We start from the raw sequence: 23,840 nt of genomic DNA on the forward strand, positions 1-23,840 counted from the left end.
GAGGGGTATGGCTCCAGGCCAAGTGACAACACACAGTATCTCTTCATGGTAATTTGCATACAATCAAAGAGCGTTTTGGGAACATAAGAATGCCTACAATTTTAAATTTGAAACCTGATAGTGATACAGCGACATCGGGTGCCTCTCTTTCTTAGAGATGTACATCTGAACTTTGGTAATGGGCCACGCCTGGAAGCCCTGTATGTGGCTGGCATGTGGGTATGATCTCAACAAGACTCGGCACCACCTCTCTGTAGCATTCTCCCACCCTTCACTGCTCCTTCTCTTTGCCCCCCCTGAACCCTTAATCCCCTGCATTTCTTGCTCCATGTTATGGGGCAGTGGGTGGGGACCACTGATGTCTGGCTCTCCCTACTAGACTTGAGCCGCACTGACAACCCTGATTGGGATGACATGATGTGTCCGTGATTAGCAGCAACCTTCCCCTTTATATGACTTCAGTCTACTTATGAATATAGATGTTTCTATCTTTAAAATGCCTTCAGCAAATGTTTGAATGTACCTGTTGGCTGAACCTTGTTCTCGATAAACTGTAAAAATGGGTGTTTGGATAGCCCAGCAATCGTCTATCGTAAGCTTTATGCATCCGGCACTCGCGTTTGGATCCCAGAAGCACCGACTCGGAAATTCATACTTACAAAGTTGATCAGATCTGTGCCATTGAGATGGATATTGCCTGTTTAGTGTTAAAGGACATTTCGGGTTGTCTTGTGCGCGCTAGATAGTGTTAACTATCATGTTACTCATTTGGATACAGGTAGGTAGGTGCTCAGAGCTGTCAAAAAGTGCTATGCATTACATTACCACCTCAATTCAGCAGGGGGCACCAAATAGCTAAATGTGATTGTTGCAGATTTGGTTCTAAAGTTGAAGTATTTTCATTGCAGCGTTTTGAAATATGTTGAACACGTATGAATAAAACCGAACTGATGAAGGTTTTCTAAACTACCGGAGAGCGTGTCTTTTTTAATGTCAAATGTAAGTGAATGTTTGGCTCGGGGTTGTGGTGGTATTGAAAATGTTTCTGTACGGTAAGCCTGGAAGTGTTTTTGTGCTGGGGGAGTGGCAGGGGAGTTGCTAGGTCTGGAAAAGACCCGGGGCTAAGCTGATGTCATAACTGTTGGGACTGGGGGCTAGCTAGTCTTTTGGCTGTAGCTCCTGAGATTCTATCCGGGGCTACAACCAAAAGGTCAGGGGCTATAGCCCCCTTATCCCCCCCTAGCAACGCCCCTGGGGAGTGGCGTGCGGGTGACGGGTGTCATGGATGACAAGTAGGACATGACAGGAAAGACAGTAATGACAGTTGAAGGAATGAGGAGACTGAAACCAGGATATGAGGTGGAAACACTTTGGCCACAAGCTTTATTTTAGTACCAGCCATGGTGCAAAAGAAAAACCAACCATCATATAAGAAGGATAACAATAATATATTTTGTAGACGGAGGGATCAGGTGAGCAGGGGGCCCTACTCGCAATTAGGGCCCGCTTGAGGCTCATCCCCGCCGCCATTCATATGAAAGCTTGTGACAATTGTTTGGCCCCAGCGTGTGAGCTGTGACTTGTTCATAATTTGCTTGTCTTTTGGCGCAGTTTCTGGTTGCTCTCTTGTCCTTTCCATGTGAGGTGGGGAGGTATGCGCTTATGTGCCTTTTCATTGCTGTCCAACCTGACCAGGTTTAGCACTTGCACCCTCGCTTGCTCACAGGGTGATTTTCACTGAAGTTTTGGCTCTTGATCCGCTTTTCATGACAAAACAACCCCCCGTTGTGAAAACTTTCATTTGATACTCCTCGGAGTGGGTTTTTAGAGCCATTTGAGTTTTTGGTCATGTGTTTTGTAGTTTTCCATGGATGAAGGTGTTTTAGCCTTGTGGTGTAATCTTTGGAGATGAATTTGGCATTCTCTACTCGCATTATCCACTTGAATTTTTGAAGCCCCCACGCTCTGTCTGTGGGATAGTTATTTCTTCGGGGGTGGGTTCTAGGAGCCTTACTAGGGTCTTCCCTGCTCCTGATCCACTTGTGCTATGAGACCCCCTCTGCGCTTTAGGTTGTTTATTTTTCAGCCGGGGTGGGTTCAAAGAGCCTTACTAGGTTTTTTTACCCTGCTCCCGATCCACTTGTGTTGTGAGACCCCTTCAGCACTTGTGTTGTACTATTTCACCACTGGGGTGGGTTCTAAGGGCTTTACTGGGAACTTCCCCTGCCCACGATCCACTTGTGTACCCCAGTGCGCTTATCTTGGATATAAAATGCGAGGGGGGGGGGTCCAGAGCCTTGCAAGGAACTTGCCCTGCTCCTGATCCACTTGCGGTGAGACCTCCCTATGCATGCATGGAGGTGGGCACTTGAAGCTTACTCATACATGTTTCTGCTCAAGATCCTCCCTCCTTTTCTGTTTTGTAAGATCCTTAGAGCTCTAACCTGTATAGATTTTATCTAAAATGGGTTCTCGGAGACTTGATCAGGATCCTTCTGTCTCGTGATCCACTTTTGTTGGTGGATTCTGAGTGCCTGGGTCTTAATATCTGTATTTTATAGAAAAATGTAATCGATTAAAAAAAAAAAAAACGTGTCTTTTAAAGCCCTTCTTGGAGTTGAATTTTATTTTTAGAGTGAGGCGTTTTTAGCCTCCCCTTGTATTTGTGTATGTTCCATATTGTTGCAGCCGTCTTGCTGCTGTCACCGGGAAAGGCGGGGGAAAGAATGAGAGGGGCTACCTTGCCCCCGCCAGATATAGGTGGAATTCCACCTGGGGGCAAGGCGGCCCGGCCCCTCTTTGAACTTTAAAGGTCCCCACTCCGCATCCACCAGGATGGGAAGGGTGGACCTTTGAAGTTGGAGCGAGGTCACAGGGGGCAGGGACTACCTGTGGTCACCTGCCCCCCTCACCTCGCTTTCCTGCACTGGTGACGCGCAGACTGGGTCCCCTTTGTCTCGGGGAACCAGCTGCCCGCCCCTGCCGTGTGATTGCCAAGTGTGGCAGCACCTTGCACAAACCTCCCAGTTTACGGCCCCGGGCCTCCCATCAGGGGGGGACCCCGGGTGTATAAGCTTTGGGCCCTTTGACAAGGCGTTCATTTCTGTAGGTGCCCTCTTGTGAAAAGTTGGATATCTCTCGCGAAGACCTATTCCGCTAGCTCATAAAAGTTGGAAAACATGTACACTGCACATTTCAGGAAGGTATTGCCTGCAGTAGCTTTTTGTGCACGCGAATGAACAACAATGCTAGTTTGGGGGCAGTCAGTTGTGCTGCAGCAGCAGCGTGGGTGCAGTCATTCGGAGTAGAACGTAATCTAAAGAGCGACATGGCAGAGGCCACGCCTCTGCAGCGGCTGCACCACCGCAGACCCCGCATTTGCCCTCCAACGCAGCAGCCCCCTAAACCTGCTGGTAGTACTCCCAGGACAGAGCAAGTGCAATGCTGTCCTGCAGAGGGCTTGCCCTGCCTGGCCTCCAAACCAGAGGTCGCGTTTGTCAAGGGATTGTGGGGCGCTCTTGATCACTGTTAATAAGTAACATATTTGTAAAGTTGGAAAACCCAAGTGCAATGGCAACTGCCAGGGGGGCAGGTTATCTAACATTTCCACTGATGCAAAAAAAATGGGCAAATGCTTAGATAATACGGGATGGCGCACACGGCTAAACACGTTTGCTGAAGGGCACAAAAAGGTTGCACTGTTTTGTGTGCTACGTTTGCTACATTACATAAAAAGAAATGCGTTTAGCATACTTCAATTTTGCCATGTGTAAAACGTTTGTAAATACTGCAGATTCTAAACCGGTTTGTTCCATTCCAGCTGAAAAATTGTTGCAAATTCCATTGCACCATTTTTTTTTCTTGCAAAAGGGCCGAGTTTTGATAATCTGGTTAGGTGTCCAAGCTCTACCATGTTTTTGTTGAAGTGGGAGTGCAACACGTGCTATCCTTGATTTATGAGGAATGTGACCATGACGATATATTCTATGCAACACCAGCGTCTTATACGAGAGAGAGCGCAACAGCAGTAGTTGCTGAGCGATTATGTGAAGCCTGTTAGAATGTTCAGCTTCCTGTGAAGAATGTCTTGTGGCAATCTTAGGAGTGGTTTCAGTAATAACGCCTATTCATGGAACTTTATTGGTGGTTTGTATCACGCTATGTGCAGAGCAAAGCGCGTTAAAGAACTGGGTGAATGAACAAAGTGGGTGCGGGGGTGGTATTATAAAGGAGGGCCGAGGTCATATTGCAGTGTCGGCGTGTACGGTTGGGCAAGTAATTGCTGCCCTTAAAAGACTTTAGGGATCATTCCAGTCATCACAGTGGGGCCTAATATGGTTGCAGTGGTTGATCTACGGCCTAGCCGTCTTAGTTTCCCGATTCCTGGCTCCATGGTATGGGAAGGCTTACAGGAGTTAACAGAGTTTTAGTGCCTTTTTTAAGACCACAGTGGTTGTTTTTTTGCCTTGGGTTCTGAGGGAGTGTATTGCACATCCTGGGGTTTGGGTGGGCCATAGACCACCCTCAACGTTCGCTTTAAAAAACATTTTTTTTATAAGCTTTTATTTTAAAGTGCACCAATAATTTACCCCAACATGACATATTGGTGCCCAATATCTCCCCCACCTGCCCCCTCTCTCTCCCTCCCCGACCCTCCCAGCACCCAACCAAACTTTAACATTTGTGCTACGTTTACAAGCCATTTGTCCTAAATTCTCACATTGCGCTTTAGGGGTCCGGCATGGTCTATTGTTCATCCGTCCAAGGATTCTCACACTGATGTCGGATTCTGCCTTTTCCCAAATTCAGAGAACCAAGACTTTTCTTAGTATGACTGGTTTGTGAAATTGATTCTCTGTCTGCCACGAACTCATGAAATGGGAGCCATATTTTAACAATGGACTATTTGCCCATTGCCAACGTGCACATTTTTTCCATGGCCAAGAGCCCCCACATTCTCACCCACCACATTGCTAATATCGGTCCATGCTCCGATTTTCCAATTATGTGCTAATGTTATCCGTGCTGCTGCTAGCATATGGGTAATCAATGTGGCCCTTGCTCCACTTGCATCATACAGGCCCTCTGCCACTGCTCCCAGCAATATCACCTTTGGACACATTGGTAGCTGCATCTCCCTGATGTGACTCAAAATCTCTTTCCAAAAGGATTTTGCCTTTCGACATGTCCACCACATGTGCCCCATGTCCCCCACCTGCCTGCATCCCCTCCAGCAGTCTCTCGACATATGTAACTTCTGTGGGGTCATGTACCATCGCATGAATAACTTATATGCCGACTCCTTTATCATAGAGCATCTAGAGCTTTTCAGCGCCCGCCTCCAAATGTGTCCCCATTTCTCTTCCGAGATGGTTATTCCCAGATCCTGTTCCCATCTCCCCATGTACTGTAGTTTATCCTCTACCTCGGCCCTATCAAGGAGCCGGTACAGTCTTGAGATGCCCCTCGCTGGGACCCCCTCCTTCATTGTGAGTTCCAGACCCCCTGCGATTCTACTGGCTGCCTCTCTGCACTCTTTAGATGTCACCCAGTGCCTAATTTGCACATAATGGAATCTTTCACTTTCCTGGAGCGAAAATTTAGCTTGGCACGCTTCAAACCACAAAGGTGTCCCGCACTGAAAAAAATATTAAGGTCAGAGTAGTACCCCCCCTCCTAACTTGTCCAAAAGCCCGGAGCTGTTCCCATTGTGAACTCTTTATTATAGCTCATTGGAGCGAAGGGTCCTCCCCCTCCGTCTCGGGTGGATAGCTCAGGGGCAACGTGCTCGCCTTGGGTGCAAGACGACGCAGAGCAACACAGGTTCGATCCCCTGGTCCGCGCTTAGAAACCTCCGGGTATTAAGCGTGTTATAAATAACCTATCATATCGTATCACCGGACAAAGTTTTCTAACCCATAGCACTTTATGCCAGTAGCAGAGAGTGGTTCTTGTGGATTCTTGCAGACACCCCAGCCTCTCTTGATTTAGCTTTTAGAAACCCCAAACACTGCAGTGGAATGTCTGTGGCCTGTTTCACCCGCCCCTCTGTTCCTCAGTGTCCTGTGAGGACCAGTGTAGCATTGGTGCTAATTGATCTGCCGTCAGGTAGCGGGACATCTCCAGGACCTCCAGCCCCCCATTCTTGGACTCATAAACAAGATTATGTTAGCTACCTAGGGTATTTTAGCTGCCCAAGTAAACTGTGATTTCTCTTTCTGTAGTCGTGCCATCAGTTTGGAGGGGGGGGGTGCCCACCATATATCAAAATATAGGTAAAAGAGTAATTTTGACCGCCATAATTCTTGTGAACCAGGAGAACTCCTGCAGATCCCCTCTCTTTAAGTCTCCTCTGAGGCTTCCCAGGAGGCGTGGGACGTTGGCATTAAAGTTCCCTTTGTGCGTGGGGGTCAGTTGCACCCCCAGATATTCTAGATGATCTCGCTCCCAAATCAGTGGGTAGGACCCCTGCCACTTCAGCATCTGTTTGATCCTCTGTGACATTAACGGCCCGGACTTCGCAAAATTAACGAGGAACCCAGATATCTCTGCAAATTTCTCCATGAAGGCCAGCACCTTCGGTAGGGTATTCCCAGTCTCTCTCAGGAACATTAATATGTTGTTGGCATATGATTCCACTTTGTGTTCTCTCCCTTTCACCATTACTCCCTTTATTGTTGGGTCCTCCCTAATCGCCTGTACCAGAGGCTCCATAGCCATGGCGAAAACCAGGGGGGAGAGCGGGCACACCTGTCTGGTGCCCCTTCAAATAGGTATGGGTTCTGTGCTTCTCCCATTCACTTCGAATTTCATGGAGGGGGGGGGGGGTCTGAAAGTTGGCCAGAACCATCCGCATAAAGGTTTGCCAAACCCCAGCTGCGCCCAGCATGAGCTTAAGGTAATTCCTATTAATGCTGTCAAATGCTCTTGTAGCATACAGCACCAGGATTGAGAACTTCTGATCTGATCTCCTTCCCCATTGTACCACATTCACTGCCCTACGGTGTTTTGTGTCTGCCCATTATAAACCCCACCTGGGCTGGGTGGATGATTTTAGGAAGTATCCTCATCAATCGGAGGGAGATAGTTTTTGGATACAATTTAGCATCTCCATTCAGCAAAGAGATTGGGCGGTAACTGGTGCACAGAGTTGGATCCTTTCCTTGTTTTAGCAGTAATATTGTCGTGTAGGGGCCCATATACCCTGACACTCCCCCAGCGCCCCTTTATATGGTTAAACAGTCTTATGAAGGGCCCTGTTAGGATGGTCTGAAAAATGTTATAATATTAATTCCCAAACCCATCTAGATCCTGGGCCTTGTTTCTGACTAACAAGCTTATTGCTTTACTCATTTCCTCCACCATAAAGGGGGCCTCTAGTGACTATCTGTCTTCCTCCATCAGTTGCGGCAAATTGGGGCCCTCCAAAATTTCCCTCTGATTCACTTTCTGTAGTCCCTCCCCCGCTAAAGCCCTGAAATATCAGATGATTTCCAGCTTTTCCCCTTCCTCTCTAATCAATTTCTCTTCCTTGTTCGTCAACTGTAAGATGACATTTCTCACCTGTTGTTTCATGAGCTTTGCCGCCAAGAATCTGTTCGCTTTGTCCCCCTTTATATAGTATGCCGGTTTAGTCTGAATCATTAATTGCACTGATCTATCTGCCAAGTGCGCTTCTAATTTGGCTCTGACCTTCATCATGGACCTCCACGCCTCCTTCGACCCCTTAACCTTATGTAGTCCCTTCACCTCTTTGACCTACTTTTCAAGAGCCAGCCTCTCCTGTTCTTTCCCTCTCATGCATACCTCCGTCTGCGCAATAAATTCTCCCCTCATCGCGTCCCATAACATTCCCCAGTTCGCTCCCTCTGTATCATTTTCCCTAAAGTAATGTCTCGGGGTGTCCTTCATGTGAGCCCTCACCACTGGGTCTCTAAGTATGAGGGGATTTAACCGCCCCGGTTTCCTCCCTTCTGGTGCCTTGGGACAGAGGCTCCAGATGTAGAACCACCAGAGCATGACCGGAAAGGTACGCAATTCTAATCTCTGTCTGTCACCCGAGGAATTAGTGTTTCAGAAACCTGCATCATATCCATGCGGGAAAAACGCTTTTGAACTGCCGAATAATGTGTGTAAACCTTTGTTTGGGGTTGGAAGAATCGCTAGGTCTCGAGGTGTAGTTCTCGAAGAAATTGCACCAATGCCCGCCTGTCTGCCATCCGCTTGTGATGGAGGAAGGGTCTTATCCAGCTATGGGTCCATCACACAATTGATATCCCCGCCTACCAGTACCTTACCCACACACCACTCTGAGATCTTCTGCCACATTTGGGTCAGGAACTGATCTTGTTATTCATTAGGGCCATTGAGTTCTACCAGCGTTACTATTTGACCCCGTAATGATCCCCCACCATCAGGTATCTACCCTCTGGGTCTTTATGTAATAAATGTTTAGAGAAACCCACCTCTTTCACGATAAGAATCGCCTCCCCCCTCTTTTTAGCACCACTAGAGGTGGGAAAAATGTGTGTCTGAGACGTGCTTCATCCTTCTTCAATAAATGCATTTCCTGTAACCAGTCTACCATGGTGTGCAACTCTACCAACCGCCTCAGGATGGAACGCCGTTTAACCAGGGAATTTAGGCCTTGGACATTAAATGATATGATATATGTAAATCGGTCGCTATCCAATCCCCGTTAGTTTCCCTCCTTTGACTTCTTTCCTTACCCCTTTCCCCTGAGTACCTGCATGTGATTTTTGTACCACCATCCCCCCCAACATAACCAAGAAATCCCCCCCCCCATTCCCCTAAACTACCCCATACCCACCTAATCATCATCCGCTGGGATCTACCACCACCCAGGGTGATGAGGGCTTATCCCATTCTAAATTCCCATCCCCCCTTGGATTCCCCATTCTTCTACTTAACTTATAATAGTGACGCGCCCCTCCTTCATAGCGACACTCTTCACTTGGCCCATCTATTACCAGAGATTGCAGCACCTGTACAAGGTTCTAGTTCATGGTGGTCCCCCCACCCCCACCAACCCTTCTGCAGTTTTGTGTCTGTTTCTCCCTTTTGGCTGAGGTCAGGCTGATTTACAATGTTCTTTACTTCCATTCAGAGCAGTGTCCTCTTTGTCCTCCGGGCTTCTTTTCGGGTCCTTGGGCCTCCCTTCTTCCCCCTCTTCCATCATTGCGGCCATTTCCTCTTCCTTGGAAATCGAGGACTGTTGCCCTTGCCACTCAAAGCATAAGGCGCATGGAAACGACCAGCGATATCTGATTTTGTTTGTGCGAAGGCAGTTGGTTACCACTCGCAGCTGCTTTCGTTTGACCAATGACACCTGTGCCAAATCTTGAAACTGAACCAGTGGGGGGTGTCTCTAAACCTCACCGGTTCCTGTTTATGTGCCTCTTTCATTATTTCTTCTTACACTTGGTATAAGTGTACCATAGTCAGAACATCCGGTGTGAGGTTCCTACTCGTGAGTATACTCGATGGGTATGATACAACACTATTTCTCGGTCATCTTCTGTGCCAAGAATGACGAACAGACTTTGCACATGATATTGCCCTAGCAACCCCTCTAATTCTAATGTTGTTCCGTCTCTTGTTTATCCAGGATGACCTACATCTGACGCTCCATCCCCTCCAACCGTTGCCCCAGCACCTCGTGCTCTTGACCTTGTTCACATGTTACCGTCTCCATCTCGTCCACTCGCCTCTCCACCACCATAACGTTCTTATTAATGTCTGAGATAGCTTTTGTTAGGTCTACGGTGCTCTCTCTAATGTCCTTTTTCAACTCCTGCAGCATGGCTTGCAGGTCCTATCTCCTGAGCGGAGGATCCTCCCCTTCCTGATGGACAGTTTTGGGCGAGTGAATTTGCGCATTAGTCTGATGTTGGCCCCACTTCGGCGCCTCTGCGCCCATCATAAATTAAATGAGATTTTATTTATATCGTGCTTGTAGACAATTATTTCAGAGCGCGACCAGACAAAAGGGAAGGGAACAAGGGAGAACAAAAAAACTGTGATCTTACTAGGCCCAGTGACATTTTAAGAAAGCGCAAGTGCATGGAAAAGGGGGAAAGAGGCTGTTCCAGAGGGAGGCCCCAGCCGATGAAAGAGATCTACCCCAGCTCGTTTTTTTGCAAAACTACTAACCTTGAGGGAGTTAGAGGCAGAGGAGTGAAGGGTTGAGAGGGGAGATATTTACGGAGGGATAGTTGAAGGTATCTTGGACCCAGGCCCCAGAAATCCTTGTGGACAATGCAGAGGGTTTTAAATGTAATCCTTGCATCCACTGTGAGCCAGTGAAGGGATTTCAGGGCTGGAGAGATACGATCCCAGGGCTTGAGGCCAAGGCCAAGTCTCGCAGTCCTGTTCTAAATTAGTTGTAGAGGGCAGAGAGTGGAGGCAGGTAGATTCAGAAAGCGGCTGTTCCAGTAATCAAGTCTGGAAAGAACCAAAGGTTGGGAGACCGTCCGTTTTTGAGGAAGGAGAGGAAAGGCTCTGAGGCCGTGCATTAAGAAGTTTGACTTTTTGGAGATGTCAGAGATGTGTGAGGAGAAGGAAAGTGTGGAGTCAAATATAACCCTGAAGTACTTAGCCACGCAAGTGGGGGTAGGAGGAGGGCCAAGGAAGGCCGGCCAGAGAGTGAGAGCGAAGGATGGAGATGGTGTACCAATAAGGAGGATCTCGGTCTTGTTGGCATTTAGGCAAAGATTGTTGGCGGCACACCAATTTTGAATGGCGAGTAGACAATTGGAGATGAGGGAAGGAGAGGAGGAGGCTGAAGGAAGCCTGAAAATGAGTTGGGTGTCATCAGCATAGCACTGGAAAATTGAACAGACAATGGAGATGCAGTAGGCGAGAGTTGCCAGGTCTTGGTTGAAAAGCCAGGGCGAGAGGTTAGACCCCTGGGGTACGCCACAGCTGGAGAGGGAGATAGAAGATGGAAGGACCCAAGTTGTACCTGGGAGGGTTGATCTGAAAGAAAAGAGGCCAGCCAGGCCAGAGCCTGATCGGTGATACCCAGGTGGTCACAGAGGCGATTGAGCAGGGTGGTATGGTTGACCGTGTCGAAGGCAGAGGAGAGATTAAGTAGGATGAGGACAGAGGTAATGTTAGAGTTAAGATTGGAGAGCAGGTCTTCACGGATGTTCAGCAGAGCAGTTTTCGTGCTTCTGGCAGCTCTGAAGCCAGATTGGCGGTCATGGAGGGAGCCAACAGAGTTGGAATGAAGATTTAGCTGGGAGATGTCCAGCTTTTCTAGTAGCTTACCCAAAAAGGGAGTAATGGAAATTGGGCGATAGTTTGCCCGACATGAAGGCTCAGCAGTGGATTTCTTGAGGTGAAATCCACTGAGTGCTTAAGAGGGGAGGGGAAAGATCCAGAGGCAAAGGAGAAGTTACAGAAATCTGCAAGGGTGTCGATGTGGTCCTTGATAGTTTTGGAAGAACAGGGGTGGACCTGTTTTGATGAGGTTTTCATAGATCAGACTTGTCTAGCTACTTCTTCGGGGAGGAAAGGAGGAGAAAGGGGGACGGCGGGAGCTTGGGGGTGGGGGGGTTCAGCCAGCCGAGAAGGAGAGGAGGGGGGAGGAGAGAGAGGACAGGATGTCCTGGGTTTTAGAGATAAAGTGAGAGGCAAGGGCATTGCAAAGAGGCGAGAGGAGGGGTGGAGACTGCAGCAGGGTTGGCCACCTGCTTGCAGATTTTGGAGTTCAGCCGAATTGTTAGATGCTGCCGAGACGCGGGCTTGTATGTGGGCTCGCTTCTTAGTGCGGACAGCGAGTATCTATTGCCTTTGGAGCAGGCGGCAGGCCAGTTTGTCAGAGGATGAGCAAGAAGCCCTCATTTCTGCTCTGCCGCCCTACACTTAAGTTTAAGTGTAGCTAGGTTTGCACTTGGCTTTGGACTTCAAACGGATCCTCATGACAGGGGCCAGAGTGTCGAGAGTAGCAGAAAAAGAGGAGTAGAGCAGAGAGAAGGCTGTGTCAGGGTGTGCGTCAGCCAGGGGTGGAGGAGGGGGGGGGGAGGTTTCAGCGAAGGCCTCACTGGCACACGCTTCATTGTCCGGATATCCGAAAAGGTCGGTGACGGTCTTGGAGAGGGCTTGGCTTGGGGGAAGTAGATGGAGAGATGAGAGGAGAGGAGGCAGTGATCACTCGAGGATAGAAGAGTGGTAAAGGGTTAAGAGAGGGGGAGGCCTGAGGAGATCAAGACATCAAGTGTGTGTGACCAGCAGAGTGGGTCAGGCTGGAGGGAAGGATAGAGACGGAGAGTGAATCGCAGAGGTTGCGAAAGAGTGCAGATGAGGGACAGGTAGAATCAAGATGGATGTTGAGGTCACCTAGGAGGAGGAGTTGAGTGGTTGAGGCCAAAGGGGGGAGGAGGAGAGGTCAGCCCACTCAGAGGGAAAATAGGTGATTTTACCAGGAGGCCAGTAAAGAGTAGCTACAGTAAGAGAGTTGCTAGGGGAGAGAGAGCCTGCAGAGACTAGGCATTCAAAAGAGGAGTAAGGCTGAGTGGGGAATGAGAGAGGCAGGAATCCATTCCGGGGAACATCCGCCTACACCCTCTCAAGGTCGGTTTGATCTGGGGGCTGAGAGGATGTTGTAGCCGTCGGGGAGGAGAGTGTCAAGACTTGTGACAGAACTGCTCGTGAACCAGTCTTGGTGAGACCGAGGGCATCCAGGTCCAGTTCTTCAGACAGATGTCCGAGGAGTGTTTAACAGCTGAGCGAGAGTTGACAGTGGTAAAATGGAGAAGGTTGCCAGCCTTAAAGACCTTCCGGGGAGGGGTACAAAACGGAGGTACGCCCTGCGGAGATGTGGAAGGAGCTTGAGATGGGAAAGGCGGAAGTGGAGGAGGGCATGGTAGCCAGGGGAAGAGAGTAGGGGACAGATGGAGATAATAGGAAGTTGATGAGGCGAGGGAACCGCCTATCGAAGAGGAGATTGGACTGAGGTCCTTGCACCATGACCGTACCATTTAGATAGACATTAATGAAGACTCGGGAGGAGTCAGAGATCCATAAGGACTTCCGAACGGGTGCCACCATTTATGGGATAGGAGGAGACCGGACAGAGCAAAGAGATCATGAGGGGGGTCTAGAGATCTGGTGAGGGAACAAAAAAGAACATCATTGAGGGTTTGTCTGGCAGAGGCGCTGGAATAGGTATCCGCGATGGGAGACCTGGGTTGCAAAGAAAGATATCCTTTTTTAATTTCTTCTTACCAGACTTGGTGGGAAGGGAAGGGTAGTTGATAGAGAAACAGTTGGAGTAGATAAAAGAGACGGGTAACGCCATGGGCAAATAGAGCGAGGAGGCAGTAGGAGAAATATAAAGAACAAAGGTATGGAGCAGTCACTGGGCTAGCAAGTTACAATTGAGGGGCAAGTAAAATGGTAAAACACAGCCAAAAATGAATTGCATAGACTCACCCAAATGAGACTTCCAAAAACTCACCCAAATGTGCCTTTCCCCAACACATCCAAATAAGTGCCTTGATGTCGCCTGATTGTGGGCCATTCTGCTTTGACTGTTTAGCCGCCATTGTGCCTCGACGGGTGATAACTTGTCTTGGCCCTTCGTACCCAGTTCTTCTGTCTAGGTGCGGAAGGAATGGGAGGAGCCCCTTCCGCACATGCCGCGTCTTCGTCTCTGCTAATGCTTTTTTTCTTTTTCGCTGCACTGGGTTTACTGTTCCTCCCCTGCAATTTGAGGGGAGATTGTGCTTTATGGCAGCGCCAAAGGAGTTATCTGGCACAGGGTCAATATCACTACTGCATGCCTGCATGCCACATTCTTGGCCCACTTGGCACCTCAACCCAAGCTTGCCATATATGTCTTGCTGTGTTCCGATTATGCTTTGGGAGGCTTACCTCCACGTTTCTTGGTTACACATGAGGGGGGAGGTGGGTGGTCCGCCCCCATATGCCCCTCCTTTGTGTTTCACCTCTAAGGGCCCGGATCCTTCCTCCTTCACTCAGCACCTTTGGTTTCCACATCTATTTAGGGAGCCCCCTACCCCCTTGACTCTGCTGTCACGTTGGCGTCCGCTTCACTCCACCTGCCTTCTTATCTCCATGAACGTCTCCAGCAGGAACCTTTCTCTTCCTGGAGAAGCTGCTGTCCTGCCCGGGTCCACCGGCGCTTCCTGAACTGCAGCTCTTATTCTCGGTTGGCTGCCATCTGTGCCTCCGTTGCTGCCGCGGCGGACTCCCTCTTGGAGCCATGCCGCGGTACTCTTCGTCTTCGCCCCGTGCCTCTTGCCGATTTCACACGCTCACCGCTCACACAGCGAGGAGCCATCACTCTACCTGCATGGTTTGTTTGCTTCCTCACTCCCAGCAACCCCACTCGTGCCGCAGGGAGCAGGGGACCACCGCTCCACAGGCCAGACTCATACACAATCTCGCTCCCACTACGTTGCATGCACCACGAGGAGCCGGGGCCTGCCTCTCCTCGGGTCCGATCAGCACACCCATGGCGCCTTGCTGCTTGTTCTTTTTGGTCAGGGCTGTGCCGCCATCTGGCTTATGCTGCTGTGCCCACCATTTTGTCCTTTCTCCACCGGCTTCTAGATTTTGGAGCGCTTCTTTAGATACTCCGACTTCACAATGTCATGAAATTCCACCAGCTGTGCCCCCTAAGTTAAGGTTTCTTCATCTTCGTTTCCAGGGCTTTTGGTCGCCATATGGGGGTTAGAAATGGTTGGGAACGGGACCCGGGGATCAGGAGCTCAGCAGGGACTCATCCACTGGCATCCCCGGCTAGCCACGCCACCCCTCTCCCCCGCCCATGTTCACTTTTCTAAGGTTTGGCGGTATGAATGGGACCTATTGTCACTGACCCAATGTTTCTCTCCAGATTGTCATATTGGAGTAGGTCAGGCAGGTGTTTTCTCTTGTGTCCTAGTAGGGCTGGAGTATGATGCATGGAATTTTGATGGCCACTTGCTCTTCAAACTGGAGCCATTACAGGGATTTCTGTGCCAGTGTAATGTGTTGCAATGTCTCCAGGCCAGTGATTACCCCAGCTCTGCTGGTCTAGATTTGCTGAAGTCGATTTTTAGATTTTACAGATAGACGATCGCATAACCTGTTGCAGTTTTTTGAGACTGAGGAGTATCATGGCTCTGATCAACACCAGCCTTTTGTTGGAAGTCGAGCATAGGTAGTATTTTCCTCAAGCAACGGAGTTGATAATAGGCTGATACCTTCACAGCGTCTATCTGAGGGATGAAGGTCAGCTTAGCTTCCATGTTTAGACCCAAGTAGCCCCTGGCGCCCCAAGGACTGCCCTTCAAAACTGGATGTTATCTTAAGCTTGGCAATCCATAAACTACCTTACAAGAAAATATAAGTTGCTTTAATGGTCTTTCACAATGGGCTTGGATGAAAACAAACACATTAGTGCATTAGCTAATGTCTGATAAACCACCCCATTGCAGTTTAAGAGGTCTCTCCAAGTGCATCACTTTTGTCGTAGGCGTTGTGTGTTGGTCGCTGACTTCATTTTTGGAAATCATGAATGGAAGTCCATATCGTATGCACTGTGGCCTAAGCAAAGAGCACCTGGATCCTGTGAAAGCAGGCCTACTACTGGGGAGCCTTCCAAGAAAACACCTGCACAGTTGCTACATTGGAAAAGCCCATTCAACGCGCCCAGCTTCTTCAAGCTCCCTTTAGGTTGATTCCAAGGCATTTCAAGCAGTTTCTTAAAAGATCGCCCTTTGTCCCCAGGTCATGCAGTGATGGGGTAGTCTTCATATTCTTGTTTTTTACTGTTCCCGCTATAAATACAGGACGGGTGAACTGCTAGTGCCAGATGCCCTGGCCCAGACTCTGCCGCATCTGGTGCTTCATATGAAACATACAGACCCATCTACTCAACAACAATGGCGTCGGGCAGCAACCATGCTCCCTCTAAAATGCACAGATATAAAGACATGCCAGCTGATGGGTTCACTGCAAAGCCTGCAAATTGACATGTTGGCCTGTGCCCTGAGGGCAGTCTGCGACGTTACAGATCCAGAGTGAGACTGGGCAGAGAACAGAGGCGCGTGCACTCGCTGACCCTGCAGGACTACACTGTGCTTCTGCTGTGGAAGCAGAGGTGCAGTTCCTTCATGCATTGCTTCATATGGGAGAAGGGGGGGCACAAAATGTTGGGGCAAACCCTGTGACGTTATCTTTGGGGTGGGACCCTGTGACTGTGTTTTGGAAACCTGGCATGGCAGAGATTTCGTGGAGCAAGGCAAATAGTACCAGGATTGCTTCAGAGGGATATCCTGATTGTGTAGGCCATATGGTGGTTGTGATGAGATTCTCTGGCTTGCATGCCTCGCCCCAGTGTTTCTGATTCCTAGTGTTTGTAGCCTGTCTAGTAGGATGGTGTGATCGATGGTATCGAAGGCTGCGGAGAGGTCCAGCAGTATGAGTTCAGCGCAGCCTTCTGTGTCGGCTGTTCTTTTTAGGTCCTCCCAGATTACGACTAGGGAAGATTCTGTTCTCCTGAGTGGCCTGAAGCATGATTGTGCAGGGTCTAGGAGGTTGTTGGCTTTGGCAAAATTGCCAAGTTGTTTGTATGCCGTGCAGTCCATGAGTTTGGCGATGAAACGTGTGTTGGAGATAGGCCGGTAGTTCTAGGGGAAGGAGTGGGTTGAGTGTCCGTTTTTTGAGGATGGGTTTCGGGAAAGATCCTGATGTGAGTAGTTGAGGATTGTGCGTGCGACAATGCCTGCTCAGGTGGAGGCTAGGGTGTTTTTGAGGAGTGAGGGTGGACGGGGGTGGGGTCCTCTGGGGGAGCCTGAAAGGCGGCTGGCTATCTGCTACGAGTGAGAGGAACTCTAGGTGTGTAATGGATGGTTTTCCACAGCTCCGTAGTTTCTGCACTGCTAGGACTTGGTTTACAGTAAATCCATAATATTCTGAATAGGAGAGATTGTAATTGATGGACCCACTAGTGTAAATCCGGCCATCCTTTTCCCAGTTGCTTTGTGGCTTCTGGGTTATCTTGTGTTTTGGCTTTACTGGTCCTCAATGATTGGTGTTGGATTGTTTCGAATACTCGATTCATCAACCCCGAATCGTTTGAGGGTGCTGTAATGTGCTGGTGTGATCAAAAGTAGTCCAATGAACTTAAATTTTCAGCTGTATCGTTTCAGATTTGTCAATACTTTTCCATACTGTGCATTAAGAATAATTAATTACGCATTCGAGCAAAGAAACCCGCTCCATTTTGCTGCAAACATGAAATGTGTCCTTTGGCTCAGATTCATGTTTTTCCATCCTGGAAATGGTTTTGTGTGCTTAACCGAGCGATGAGTGTGCACATGCGGATCTGCTTTTTGCAGCCGCCATACATCTGAATCCATTTGCAACTGCTGTTTTTTTTTTTTTCTTCTTTTCTGAACAGATCTTTGGAAGAGTAAACTGATGACGAGAAGTGCTTAGAAGAGGCCAAGATGACGGCAGTCGCAACAGATTACGACCACATTGAAATCCAGCAACAGTACAGCGACGTGAACAACCGCTGGGATGAGGAGTGGGACAACGAGAACAGCTCTGCGCGCTTGTTTGAGCGATCACGCATTAAGGCCCTAGCAGGTAGGTGGCTCGTAACAGCTGGTTTTTGGTATAATCTATTCGAAGTAGAATTATGGCACAACTTGTCCTACTATTTATAATGTTTCCTAACAAAAACCCACATGCTGAAAGATATTTAAAAATGTTTAAGCCACAATTACCTGTGCAATTCAAGAGGAAGAAAACCCACAAAGAGTACTTGAAGATTTGACTCAACATGTACTTTCTCAAAGAGCAATCCAAATTAATTAGACACTCCTTCACATTCCTTCAAATCATTAGTCTCACAATCATACCATTTCAAATGTCATGCATTATAATCACAATGTATTTCTTGAATTGTGTAATATATATTACAAAAATGAAATCTATTAGTATACTGAAAAATATCCTCAGAATTGGCAAACAAATTTGCATTCAAAAGTGCAGGCTAATAATTTGATTTTTGTCAGTTCCCACTTCAATCCCCAACATCTAATTTCTTTCGGCTCTGTTTCATTAGTCTTCTTCAGGGTGAACGTCGATGAAAAGGAACTTCCGTCTTGTACAAGACAGTACAAAATCTGCTTGAAAAAACACAAAACGACATTACTCTAACTAGAATTGAAACATGGTTTGAAAAGAGGGACAAAAAGGTCCCGAATATCTGAGTTAGGTCCCTCGGAGAATGTTTTTGATGGCCATCCTGGAGTCCAGCTCACTTTTGTCCGTGTTTTTCTTGCTGCAAATGAATTCTCCCACACGTTTTAGAAATGCACACTATAACCCAATTGCAGCTGTATGTGAATCTAGAATGGCTGCCATATGAGACCTTATCAGTTTGAATTGTTTGTTCATATTTTTTGTAGGTCCTTCTTTTGCTTTATTACTAATACTGTGACCTTAACCCTCAATGTCAAATGGACAACCGATTTCTACTAGCGCATTCTCTGTAGTAAAGGCACTGTATTATGGCCCGCTGTACATTTCTGTTTATATGCACTCTTAAAAACACAATTCTTCAATGTTGAGCACTACACTAAACTTCGACTGGTTATAATGCAAGCTTTCTTCATGTTAAGGATGGTTCCAGTGTGTGAAATTAGCAACTGTTTGGGAGTTTGTGAGTGCCTGCAATTTGTTTCATTTCAAGCACTGCCTTGGAGGTACAACAATGCGTTAAAAGTTCATGCCAGTTTACCTCTACCTGGTGCAGTCCTTCCAAGCAATTTGTCAATTGTAAGGGGGTGCACGGGAATGGAGTTCTAATAAGAGGAACCGGAACTGAGCCCTTGGCATGCTGCTCCCAGTGGCAAATTACACATTAAATTAGCTGTATATTGTGATGGCCTGAGGATTTGCTGCAGGGGCACATCGAAGGTTAGAGCTTCTCCAAACCAAGCAAAGTATCTCATTGGAATAGTATGCATGCCCTCTGCAGTAATGCCTTGCATTGTCGTGTTTGGCGTCTGAACACTCGTTTTTCAAGACGAGTTTTTCCTTTGTGGAGGGCATTCCAGGCAAGCCAATACCCTTCTTGCCATGGGTCATTTATTGCACAGCTTTGTTGGCAGAGTGGATGTCTGCTGGCTGCCTGGCTCTCTGCTGCAGCTTCACTCGAAAGCCTTGTTCCTTTCAGTCTGTAACCATTTTCACAAAGTATGTTATATCTGAACAATGCGGCCCCCCTCGGAACCTCCGATATCTAACCCTACCTGGCAATTTCTGCTTAGCTCTTGGCTAGCCATTCACTCACGCGGGCTTGTACCTGAGGTGCAGTGGCTTAAAAGGCGCGAGCCTGAGAGATGGAGGAGAAAGGGCTCTGGTGCTCCTGGGGTATGGAATCCTGAATCTAGTTCTTGCTTCCCAGCAGAGTTTCACATGGATCTGGGAACCCAGGAATGCTGCATGTCGATGCAACCTATCACTCAGATAACCAAGCTGTGCCATAGTTTAATTGAACTTGGTGAATCTACATACACTAAGCTTTGCTTGTGTGCCATTAATAGTCACCCAGTACGTGTTTTGGAACGGCATGCTAATGGTGGGGCTGCCAACACCAAAATAACATAGATGCATGTAAAAACGAGCATTAGCAAAGCCAACCGTTTTGTTTTTTTAAGGCATGGGATGAAGCTAGACACAAGCCAACACTTTTTGTTTTATGAACACTTGTTTTAAACAGGACTTCAGTGCAACGAACATACAGAAATCAAGTGTCTGAAGATATTTTTCAAACAATAGTAGCATATTTACTGCTGTCATCAACTCTCACCAGACTTCATAAAAATAACACTGGCAGGCCAAAGTTTGATGCTAGCTCAGAGTTCCCAGGAGGGTCTGAGCATTGAAGGGCAAGTAGTGGGTGGGAATGGCCAAACACCTACAAGCTGTGTGCTTCTCCTCGCATGCCATCTCCCCCCTGGCTGTACTCCAATGTAATTGTTTTGGCAGATAGGTGGTGCTCAAACGTCACATAATAGCCAAAGCTAAATGATACGTAGAACAAAAAATAGAACATTCTCTGGTGGTGTGCTAACATGTTAATACAAAATTCCCAATTGGGTCTGGAATTATCCATATGAATGTTCCAAACTCACTATACCTGCCTATCGCATCCTCATGCCTGCTGTGCAGTCTCTCCTGGAACCCAATGCATCACACTCTTCCATGCACACTACCTACTTTTGAAGGTGCTTAGAGTACAATGTTCTTTATAAAATGCTCCAGTGCTCCATTAGGCTAGATGCCCGTTGTGTAAAATACCTTCAAAATACATGTTAAACACCAAACATGACGCAAGTTTTTCCTCCAAAACACCACCTGTATTGGGATCCTTATTAAATTTATGAAATTGTTTTGGATCCTATACTGGAATGCATATTACGTTATGTAGTTTGGGGCACTATATTGATATGCTTATTAAATCATTAGATGGATTGGGACCCCATCTTGGGCTCCTTATTATAGAATAGCGTTTGTGACGCTGTTTAGCACTACATTTCAGAATTAACTGATTTGGGACTCTATACTGGTCTGCTCATTAAATGAGCTTTTTTGCGGCACTGTTGGGATACTGAATAGAAAATCAGGTGGTTTGGAGCACAATATTGTTATCCACCTTCCATAATGAGATGACTTTGAATGCTGTATTGGGATCCACATTAAATCATTTGATGTTTTTTTTACTCTATATTGGCACCCTACATTAAATGTGATTGTTTGGGATACACTATGTTTCTCCTAATAAAAAAACAAGCTACATTTGGATATTATACTGGGCTCACTGTTAAATAGTTTGGCACACTACATTGGGATACTCCTTAACTGAGTTGGGTGAGGGACCCAATTGGATTCCTCATTAAATGATGGTTTGTGCTGCTACATTGGGCTTGTCATTAATTGATGACATGGTTTGAATCACCTGCTGAATAGATTTGGAAGGTTACGTTCCCAAATCATAGGGACCGTACAGTGGTCTTTACACTAAAACCAACGTATGAAGAAATGTCGAGGTAGGTGGCCAGACACCTGTCTGTCGGTCTGCAGGAGCCTACGAAACCTAGTGGACATGTGTGGTACTTTGTCACACCAACTATGAGCTCATCGAGTTTAGACCTGGGCATGGAAAATGTAACCTGCTGGTGCATGGAGAATGTGCTATTATATTCATGGCCTTGTGATCAATTATATTTTGAGTTTGACCCATCCACAAATACTAATGTCCATACAGGAAAACTGCACACCTTTCGTTGCAAGTAGTTTCTGGCCAGGACACTGCCTCGATTGTGAAGAGGTGTTTATGGGTAGATTGCTAGGGAACCCAATGGCAATTTTCATGTTTTCATGGGTGTTTGTTTCAGCCATTAGTTGATGGCACTGAGTGGTGAGGGAGGCCGATTGTGGCTTCACCGACCCACTTAATAGTCAGACCCGGCTGGCATTTACAATTACAATCTAACTGCACCCTTGTAGCCAGTCATATTGTCGGAGGACAGCGCTCCGAGAGGTGATTTCCTGCCTTCTTTTATTAGCTGAATGGTTCACAGGCCTAGTCCTAACTTGGAAATTGTTCAGAAGAGGACTTGTTGAAGAGGTTTAACCTTCTATGTGCAAGAGTAACTTAAAATGTGCCCCTTCAAAGGGTAATCTACTTTGTCGACCTTGATCCCTCATGTGGTCAAGCATGTATTTAATGGTGGTGTGGGGGGAAAGGGGACGTATGGTTGAAGGCTAAAACACAAAAGGTCCAAAACACTAATTTCCACAGCAATCACTTCAATATTGTGCTATCCTGGTCAATTTATTTCAAGCTTAAATCATTGATTTATCAGCACTTGAAAATTGTCCACCCTTTTTTTTATATTGGGATTTAAGAAGTTACGCTCCGGATATAAACCAATATATAAAAAAATCCTCATGTAGGAAAAAGAACACCTACCTGGATAATGGACTTCAGATTGTTTGACCCGTGGCAAAATCTAAACTTTGACAAATAACCGGATAGGCCATTGGATTGCCCAGTCAAGGCACAAGTCAGTAGCAGGACGCGCCTGACCGGTGGTGGGTTACCGAGAGTGAATCATAGTCCTGGAATAAGAGAATTGATTCCCATTGTGTCTGAGGTAATGCTACCTGATGATAAGACTATTACATCCTCTTTTTACAAAGTACAAATCCTGTGGAGCCAATAGCACTTCTCTAATTGTTCATGGTGGAGTCCCCGTGGTGTGCATTAGTGACTGAAAGACCTGTGTTGGCTCCAATTCTCCACATTGTACCAAGGGTGACCAAACATGGATCCCTCCATGGTATTTGCCCTCATGCCAGCCATAGATTTCTTACATCACAATACCTTTCAGGATGCCCCATCTGCATGGACTGTGTCCATTTTCAATCTGTTGGGCACATGCCAGCTTTCCAATGACTTTTGGAACAGGTATCCAGAAATTCATGCAGCGTGCTTGTTACATGTTGATCTATATATGACCCATAAGGAGTGTGGGCCCAAAAGCTGGCGGGTGGAAAGCAACTCGCTAGTGTGCCCCTGTGTGCCACGCAGTGGAGGGAGACACCACTGTTGGTGTAGCCCACGCTCCCAGAGTGTTGAAGGGGAGCCTACCAGGTTTTGTTCACAATCGCGTAATTATGTGGGGAGAAGGTGTTGGGTGGAAGGAAGGCTACGGCGGGGGCGGGGGGGGGGGGTGGATTGAAGGTTGAAAGGAAGCAGGGCATGCTTTATTGTGCCTGAATCTCGAAGTGTGGGTAAGAGATGCATTGATGGCTAACGTGGAAGCGGTTGGGAGAGGCTGTGCAATAGGAGTGAAGCTATATTTTATTTGGGGCGTGGAGGCAGTGGGCTGCAAAGTAGATTTTATGCACTCTGTCAATGATTGTGAGATTCCACTAGTCCCATGCCCACATTCCTGACCTCTGAGCTACATGCCTCAGCAGCGTGGCACATACTGTGCTGCTGCCAGCACTTGCCTATTGGTTTCAAAATGTCCTTCACATTGTCTGTGCTTTTTATGCTAGTTTATGTCTAGGCTTTGTTCTGACTTAAAACATGTAGAAACCTACAGTTTGAAGCCGAATCAGTACTCACAATGTGCCTTTAGCATTAGTTCCGCTTTAGAAAGTGCTCACTTTTTTCTTTCTTCAAGGCGTTACCTCTTGAGCAATAAATAATACAGACACAATAATCACTTGTAGGATATTTAATACTACCAATGTTTCTAAATTATTTACGTTGCTTAAAAATAAACTGGTGCCAGTTTCATGTGGAGGCTCGCGCAGCTATGTGTTTGAAGCAAGGCGATGATGGCCTTCACGCAGTATTTAAAACCTTTTTTTTTTTTTATTAAGGATTTCTTTTTTAAAATTCAACAAGCATTATTTTACGTATTCAGATGTTCTAGATGACGCCCTGTGCACGTTTATGTCAATTCCCGGGTTGAGGAGAGCCCATCTGGCAGTAGTACTGTAACCTATGCACGCGCCATACCTCGGTGCATATGATCCATTCCAGCTTGCGGTGTCACTGATATGCGCAGGCATGGTGGCTGCAGGGACGTCGGTGAAACCCTGGTCTTCAGCGCCTGGGAATCTGAGATGGAGTATAGTTGCATATGAGCCTCTTCAGCAACTTCCTGGAAAGGAGCGAGCATCTGCAGGCGTGCAAAGAGTGGCCACTGCACTAATGGGGGCGTGGTGGGGCAGAGGGCAGATTGGCAACCGGACAGCCAGGCGTAGGG

General features: G+C 47.4%; 1 protein-coding gene across 1 annotated transcript in view; it reads left to right on the forward strand.

The window, feature by feature from the left end:
- SPTBN1 (spectrin beta, non-erythrocytic 1) overlaps window positions 1–23,840 on the forward strand; it is a 964,524-nt gene that overhangs the window by 158,586 nt on the left and 782,098 nt on the right. The window contains exon 2 of the mRNA XM_069608234.1: window positions 17,438–17,628. Within this exon, the coding sequence (XP_069464335.1) occupies window positions 17,487–17,628 (142 nt within the window). The 5' untranslated portion in view covers window positions 17,438–17,486. The remainder of the gene's footprint in view (window positions 1–17,437; window positions 17,629–23,840) is intronic.

This window comes from Ambystoma mexicanum, chromosome 4q (assembly GCF_040938575.1).
Source record: "Ambystoma mexicanum isolate Mex_15411 chromosome 4q, UKY_AmexF1_1, whole genome shotgun sequence".
Classification (NCBI taxonomy): Eukaryota; Metazoa; Chordata; class Amphibia; order Caudata; family Ambystomatidae; genus Ambystoma; species Ambystoma mexicanum.